The sequence below is a fragment of the Schistocerca americana genome, chromosome 7, assembly GCF_021461395.2.
Source record: "Schistocerca americana isolate TAMUIC-IGC-003095 chromosome 7, iqSchAmer2.1, whole genome shotgun sequence".
Lineage (NCBI taxonomy): Eukaryota > Metazoa > Arthropoda > Insecta > Orthoptera > Acrididae > Schistocerca > Schistocerca americana.
The window spans coordinates 251,622,580-251,631,242 of NC_060125.1; the positions used below are offsets into that span (position 1 = coordinate 251,622,580).

The 8,663-nt window shown below is 48.0% G+C and overlaps 1 protein-coding gene across 1 annotated transcript in view; it reads right to left on the reverse strand.

The window, feature by feature from the left end:
• Positions 1-8,345, reverse strand: part of LOC124622859 (ATP-dependent Clp protease ATP-binding subunit clpX-like, mitochondrial) — a 58,277-nt gene extending 49,932 nt beyond the window's left edge. The window contains exons 1-2 of the mRNA XM_047148652.1: positions 8,341-8,345; positions 3,246-3,484 (exon numbers count right to left, since the gene is read on the reverse strand). Coding sequence (XP_047004608.1) covers positions 3,246-3,484; positions 8,341-8,345 — 244 coding nt within the window. The remainder of the gene's footprint in view (positions 1-3,245; positions 3,485-8,340) is intronic.
• Between the last annotated feature and the right edge of the window lie 318 nt (positions 8,346-8,663).

The window sequence follows — 8,663 nt, forward strand, 5'->3', positions numbered from 1 at the left end:
AAAGAATTCGGCCGCCTGCTCCGACAGTCAAGAGTTCACGGCCGCTTTCACTTCATCGTCGTCATTGAAGCTCTGCCCGCCCAGATGGTGTTTCAGGTACCGGAAAAGGTGAAAATCGCTAGGAGCAAGGTCGGGGCTGTATGGTGCATGGTCCAAAACTTCCCAGCCAAAAGAATCAATCAAATCCCGAGTCTTTTGAGAGGTGTGAGTCCTAGCGTTATCGTGCAGGAGCAAAACTCCTTTTGTCAGCATGTTGATCGGTTGGTTGTTTTGGGGGAAGAGACCAAACAGCGAGGTCATCGGTCTCATCGGATTAGGGAAGGAAGTCGGCCGTGCCCTTTCAAAGGAACCATCCCGGCATTTGCCTGGAGCGATTTAGGGAAATCACGAAAATCTAAATCAGGATGGCCGGACGCGGGATTGAACCGTCGTCCTCCCGAATGCGAGTCCAATGTGCGAACCACTGCAACACCTTGCTCGGTTGTCAGCATGCCGCGCCTTTTGTTTTGAATTGCTCTGCGGAGCTTCTTTAGAGTTGCACAATAGGCATCGGAGTTGATTGTCGTTCCTCGTGGCATAAAGTCCACTAGCAAAACACCGCGCCGCTCCCAGAACACAGCTGCCATAATCTTGCGCTTTGACAGCGTCTGTTTGGCTTTGACCTTGATGGGTGAGGTTGTGTGTCGCCATTCCATCGATTGTCGCTTGCTTTCGGGAGTGATATGGGATACCCATGTTTCATCTCCAGTGACAATTTGACTCAACATGTCATCCCCTTCTTCCTCGTAACGAATCAAAAAGTCCAATGAAGTGGCAAATCTCTTCCCTTTGTGGTCCTCTGTGAGGAGTCTGGGTACCCACCGAGAACACAGTTTCTTAAAGTTTAGATTTTCAGACACAATTTTGTACAAAACCGATCTTGAAACTTGTGGGGATTCCAAAGAAAGAGTGGAAATTGTGAATCTTCTGTCCTCACGAATCTTTGTTTCGACTGGAGCCACCAAATCATCAGTGATCACAGAGGGCCGGCCTGAGCGTCCTTCGTCATGGACGTTTTGACGGCCATTTTTAAACTCTCTAAACCCATTGACGCACTTTACCTTCACTCACTGCATTCAAGCCATAAACTTCTGTCAACTGACGATGAATTTCTGCAGCTGATAGGCTTCTCGCGGTCAAAAATCGTATCACTGACCGTATGTCACACGCGGCGGGCGAGTCAATAATCGTAAACATTATAAAGTAGCACAGCGATGCGTACACGTCAGCTACAGAGCTGCAACTTGCATCAGTGTGGACGGGAAGGATGCCGGCAAGTGGCGCGGTGGATTGTTGCAGCGTCCGTGCGAACTACGGAACTATAGGCGCGAACGGCCCTTACTTAAGAAACAACCCTCGTATGTTTAAAGATATCGAGGCGGGAACATCTGACCTGCGTGACAAAGAGTTGGACGTCGTGTGACAGCAACCATCTAGTTTCGCAAGCAAAATGTTGACAGACTGATTCAGGACTATCGTCGTACCACTCAGAGAGAAACTGCAAGCACAATCGGCATTTCACAAGAGCGTGTGGGTCACACTATTGCTTTCCTCGGCTATCGCAAGATCTGTACCCCGGATTCTGACTCCTGAAATGAAAGCGCACAGACTTGAAATCTGACAGGAACTCCTTTCGCGTTTACGAGAATAAAGATGACGCCTTTCGCCATTCAATTGTGACATGAGACGAAACGTAGGTACATCATTACGACCCGGAGACAAAACGCCAGTCTATGGAATACGACACAAAGACTCGTCCCAGAAAAAAAAAAAAAAAAAAAATCAAGACGCAGCCCTCAGCTGGAAAAATCATGGCCACAGTGTTCTGGGACGCAGATGGTGTTATCCATGTTGATTTCCTTGATCGTGGAACAACAATATGTTCAGAGCGTTACATGACAACGCTGCAAACTCCGAAACGACGACTAACAAGGGTCAGGGAGGAAAAGGGAAATGTTTTCCTGCAGCATGACAATGCCAAACCACACACTTCACGTGGCACCACAGCAGAACTTCAGAGACTGAATCTCACGACCGTACTGCATCCTCCATACATTCCATTGAATTGGATTGTTTGGGGGAAGAGACCAAACAGCGTGGTCATCGGTCTCGTCGGATTATGGAAGGACGGGGAAGGAAGTCGGCCGTGCCCTTTCAAAGGAAGCATCCCGGCATTTGCCTGGAGCGGTTTAGGGAAATCACGGAAAACCGTCGTCCTTCCGAATGCGAGTCCAGTGTGCTAACCACTGCGCCACCTCGCTCGGTCATACATTCCAGATTTAGCACCGTCTGACTTCCATCTACAAAAGAGCTGTACATCATGATGCGATTTATTGTAAAAACTAGCCCAGAATTGCCCGGGTGTTCATTTTGCCAATTTTCTACTAGAATCGAAACCTTGTGTGTGATCCTACAGTAGACTCAGTGTGAGATGATTCCGAACAGTTTCTGTACGCTGGGCGTAACTACTTCGCGTGTCTACAACGCGATTTTGTAAACGTCTCTGTGACAACGCCTCTTCATTGCTATATAGACAGTACTATTTTCGCCTACAACCGTTTGCACTTCGCAGTTTAAATCTGTCAAAAGCGCTGCCATGTGTCAGAAATTTCCTCAAGTTGATTCGACTGTATGAGCGTCTTCGTAGTGAAGAATAAATGTATTAAAGCTTCATATATGATGCGGCATTTTTCACGCATCTCAGTGTTTATGACGCCATATCTCTTGAATTACGTGTCTTTGGTTGGTTTATTTGGGGGAGGGGACCAAACAGCGAGGTCATCGGTCCCACCGGATTAGGGAAGGATGGGGAAAGAAGTCGTCTGTGCCCTATCAGAGGAACCATCCCTTATACCTGGAAGGAGCCTGAAACGACTTGTTACAATGGCCACGCACACATATATATTCGACGACCGAAATTATCTTGCGATTTTCTCAATAACTCTTGAGAAGTACGCGCTACTGCTTACACATTTTGTTGTCCTCATAGAGTACTACGAGTGTACGAAATTTGCAGTAAATCCGCGTTCCAAACGTCGTGGCCTCCCCTTGTGAGACGAGTAAGTCCATACGAAACCACGTTTGTCTCTTGCGATTATGAGAGGCTCCGCAACACAACATTAAAACAGAGATTTTTTTGTGGCTGCGGCGCAGATAGCCTGGCTGTACATGGGACCCCGGGCAGGGCTGTCGCGAGAGGAGCTTACTGGCCAGTTGTTCGCTGGTGACAGCGAGTCCGGCGTGGCAGGAGAGCTGGCGCAGCATGCGCCTGGTGCAGCGGCCGACGGCACCGCTAGCGGTGGCCGCGACGGGCAGCCGCGACCGCGACGGCAGCTGCTGCTCGTGGCAGCACGCCTCCACCAGCCGGCGGCCGCGCAACTGCGACGCGGACGGCGCCCGGCACACCAGTCCAGTACGTACTGGGAACACACCACCAGCCCTTCTCCTCGCACACAATAACTAACAATCTTCCTCCTTTATACATTTTCCCGTTAGAAATCGTTTCTTAATCAGTCATCTCATGATGTGCGAATGCAATATGTACACTACTGGCCATTAAAATTGCTACACCACGAAGATAACGTGCTACACACGCGAAATTTAACCGACAAGAAGAAGATGCTGTGATATGCAAATGATTAGCTTTTCAGAGCATTCACACAAGGTTGGCGCCGGTGGCGACACCTACAACGTGCTGACATGAGGAAAGTTTCCAACAGATTTCGCATAACAAACAGCAACCGGCGTTGCCTGGTGAAACGTTTTGTGATGCCTCGTGTAAGGAGGAGAAATGCTTACCATGACGTTTCCGACTTTGATAAAGGTCGGATTGTAGCCTATCGCGATTGTGGTTTATCGTATCGCGACTGCTGCTTGCGTTCGTCGAGATCCAATGACTGTTAGCAGAATATGGAATCGGTGGGAGCAGGAGGGTAACACGGAACGTCGTGCTGGATCCCAACGGCCTCGTATCACTAGCAGTCGAGATGGTGGTGGTGGTTGTTGTTTGGATGTTTAATGGGGACTAAACAGCTAAGGTCATCAGTCCCCCATTCCAAAAACAAGCGAGACAAAGTCGCAGAGCAGATAAAACCCCAAGGGGAAGGAGACTGCCCCCCCCCCCCCCCAGGTGCTAAAGAACACAAATTAGGCAGCGAACACTACAGAAAAGAAGAGTACAGACGAACACCAGACAGAAAGAAATAGAAGAAAAGAAGATGGCCGGAGACTGGTTGACTGACCACGACAACAAAAAAGGGAAAGAGTCGACCAACCAGCAACAAATATGGAGAGACGCGAGGACAAAAGACACAGAAACGGAAAAAAGCAGGACCCCCCTAAATGGATCCATAAAAAGGACTAGCACGGATAAAATGCAAAACATTGTCAGCCATGGAGACATCGTCGCATAAAATCAAAGGCAAGGTGCCCGGGAAATTAAAAGACTGCCGAAGGGACAGGCATCTTATTCGCATGCCTGTAACGGATCGTGCAACCACGTCTCGATCCCTGAGTCAACAGATGGGGACGTTTGCAAGACAACAACCACCTGCACGAACAGCTCAACGACGTTTGCAGCAGCATGGAGCATCTGCGATGGTGTATTCAAAGACGAACCTGGGTGCACGAATGGCAAAACGTCATTTTTTCCGATGAATCCAGGTTCTGTTTACAGCATCATGATGGTCGCATCCGTGTTTGGCGACATCGCGGTGAAAGCACATTGGAAGCGTGTATTCGTCATCGCCATACTGGTGTATCCCCCGGCGTGATGGTACGGGGTGCCATTGGTTACACGTCTCGGTCATCTCTTGTTCGCAATGACGGCACTTTGAACAGTGGACGTTACATTTCAGATGTGTTACTACCCGTGGCTCTAACCTTCATTCCATCCCAGCGAAACCCTACATTTCAGCAGGATAATGCACGACCGCATTTTGCAGGTCCTGTACGGACCTTTCTGGATACAGAAAATGTTCGACTGCTGCCCTGGCCAGCACATTCTCCAGATCTCTCACCAACTGAAAACGTCTGGTCAATGGTGGCCGAGCAACTGGCTCGTCACAATACGCCAGTCACTACACTTGATGAACTGTGGTATCGTGTTGAAGTTGCATGGGCATCTGTACCTGTACACGCCATCCAAGCTCTGTTTGAGTCAATGCCCAGGCGTATCATGGCCGTTACTACGGCCAGAGGTGGTTGTTCTGGGTACTGATTTGATTTCTCAGGATCTATGTACCCAAATTGCGTGAAAATGTAGTCACACGTCAGTTCTAGTATAATATATTTGTCCAATGAATACCTGCTTATCATCTGCATTTCTTCTTTGTGTAGCAATTTTAATGGCCAGTAGTGTACGTAACAACCCTTACACTTTTTTTCTGTGATTATGGAGCATTCTAGCAGTCGCTGCGAAAAGCCACTATTTCCACGAATCAAATATGCACTGATGAGCCAAAACATTATGACCATCTGCTTAATAGCTTGTCGGTCCGTCTTTGGAACGAAAGACATCACTGATTCTGCGTATCAGAGATCCGACAGTTTGCTGGCAGGTTTGTGGATGTACGGGGCATCAGATGTCTACAGGCATTCGCGTAGATAACGGGCTGCTGATTTGCGATAGAGATCCAGATGAGTTCCATAGGATTTACATCAGGTGAATTTGGTCGCTGAGACATCAACGTGAGCTCGCTGTAATGCTCCTCAAACCACTGTAACACGGTTCTGGCTCAAAGACACGGACAATTGTGCTGCTGTCGAGGAAGATAAAGCATGAAGGGATGCAGGTGGTTCACAGCTGTCAGCGTGTCTTTGATTACTAGCACAGGTACCATGCAAGCGCAGAAGAATGTCTCCCACAGCATAATACTGCTTGCACCAGCCTGCGTCCCTCTCACATTCCCAGCCGCCGTTCACCTCGGCGACGGCGTTTGTGGATACTACCATCGACCAAGTGTAGCAAAAATGTGATACAACCGAAGAGCCGACCCATTTCCATTGATCGACTGTCGAATCCCGATGGTCCCGTGCCCACTGAAATCATAACTGATTATGTCGTTGGGTCAGCATGTGAACACGCAGGTGTGGTCTGTTGCGGAGCTCCGTGTTCAACAATGTAAGATTAACAGTGTGCTTTGAAAAACTTGTGCGTGCACCAGCCTTGCACTCTTTCGGTAGACATATCCCCGTCCGTGTCCGCTCCGCTTACATACATCCGTTCATCTACCTCTACATCTACATTTATACTCCGCAAGCCACTCAACGGTATGTGGCGGAGGGCACTTTACGTGCCACTGTCATTACCTCCCTTTCCTGTTCAGTCGCGTATGGTTCGCGGGAAGAAAGACTGCCGGAAAGCCTCCGTGCTCCCTCGAATCTCTCTAATTTTACATTCGTGATATCCTCGGGAGGGTTAAGTAGAGGGAAGCAATATACTCGATACCTCATCCAGAAACGCACCCTCTCGAAACCTGGACAGCAAGCTACACCGCGATGTAGAGCGCCTCTCTTGCAGAGTCTACCACTTCAGTTTGCTAAACATCTCCGTAACGCTATCACGGTTACCAAATAACCCAGTGACGAAACGCGCCGCTCTTCTTTGGATCTTCTCTATCTCCTCCGTCAACCCGATCTGGCACGGATCCCACACTGATGAGCAATACTCACGTATAGGTCGAACGAGTGTTTTGTAAGCCACCTCCTTTGTTGGAGGACTACATTTTCTAAGGACTCTCCCAATGAATCTCAATCTGGCACCCGCCTTACCAACAATTAATTTTATATGATCATTCCACTTCAAATCGTTCCGTACGCATACTCCCAGATATTTTACAGAAGTAACTGCTGCCAGTGTTTGTTCCGCTATCATATAATCATACAATAAAGGATCCTTCTTTCTATGTATTCGCAATACATTACATTTGTCTACGTTAAGGGTCAGTTACCACTCCATGCACCAAGTGCCTATCCGCTGCAGATCTTCCTGCATTTCGCTACAATTTTCTAATGCTGCAACTTCTCTGTATACTACAGCATCATCTGCGAAAAGCCGCATGGAACTTCCAACACTATCTACTAGGTCATTTATATATATATTGTGAAAAGCAATGGTCCCATAACACTCCCCTGTGGCACGCCAGAGGTTACTTTAACGTCTGTAGACGCCTCTCCATTGAGAACAACATGCTGTGTTCTGTTTGCTAAAAACTCTTCAATCCAGCCACACAGTTGGTCTGATATTCCGTAGGCTCTTACTTTGTTTATCAGGCGACAGTGCGGCACTGTATCTAACGCCTTCCGGAAGTCAAGGAAAATGGCATCTACCTGCGAGCCAGTATCTACCATGTCACTCACCCGTAACACCACCAGCCGGCATCCAACGTCACACTATGGGCATTGATCATCATGTTTTGGCTTATCAGTGTAACTACGAGGGGCGTTCAATAAGTAATGCAGCACTTTTTTTCCTTGGACAATTTCGGTTGAAAAAATGCGGAATTTATTGCTGAACTTAGTGGAATATTCCCGCTTAAGCCCCCTACTTCATGAAGTTCCGATAGTGTGTGGCGCTATAAATAGCCTTCGAAATGGCGTCTGTAACGGAAGTGCGTTACAGACAGCGAGCTGTCATCGGGTTTCTTTTGGCGGAAAACCGAGCATCGCAGATATTCATAAGCGCTTGCAGAATGTCTGTGGAGACCTGGCAACGAACAAAAGCACGGTGAGTCTTTGGGCGAGGCGTCCGTCATCATCACAATCAGTTCACGCAAACATGTTTGATCTCCCGCGTGCCGTCCGGCCTCACGCAGCTGTGACTCCTGCAATGTTAAAATGTGCGGACAGACTCATTCGAGGTGCTCCACGGATCACAATCAAACACTTCTTTGCACAACTGGAAGTGTCTGTTGATAGCGCTAACACACTCGTTGACCAGTTGGGATACTCAACGGCGTGTGGCCGTTGGGTTCCTTGCTGCTTAACCGAAGATCATACAGAGTAGCCGTCTGTGCAGAATTGCTAGAGCGTTACGACGCTGATCGTGATAATTGTTGATGCAACAGTACGTTGACTCCGCCGTCGACCAGTAGAAGGCTACCATGCTGGCATACAGGCCCTTCCACAGTATGGTCACGTAAAATCGTCGCAAGTCAACAGAGTATGTTAAAAAATAGAGTTTTGTAGCCAAAAGAGTGGGGAAGAATAATACGGTGTATTGGATTTCTGAATAAAACCAACCTGCTTTAAGAAAAAATGTATTACTTTACTTACTGAGCGTCCCCTCGTAGACCAACTCACATCATTGCCCTACACCGCAAGGAGGGATTAATTTATTACCATTAGTATGCACTCTTTATACAACTAGTAGTCAACAGTTACCGATCACCTCGAAAAGATGAAGTAATTCACTCCTTGGTTGTTTGCGGATAGATGCCCGCAGTGGACACAGACATCTAAATCTCCAAGCCACCGTACCGCAGCACGCCGCTAGAGAGCCAAGACAAACTGACGCAGCCCATTGATGAAACCCCCACCCAGAACACATTTAACTATTCACAATCTTTTGTGAGAGTGAATCCTTCCTATAGAATAAAATAATGTTAATGACAACAATCTAACAT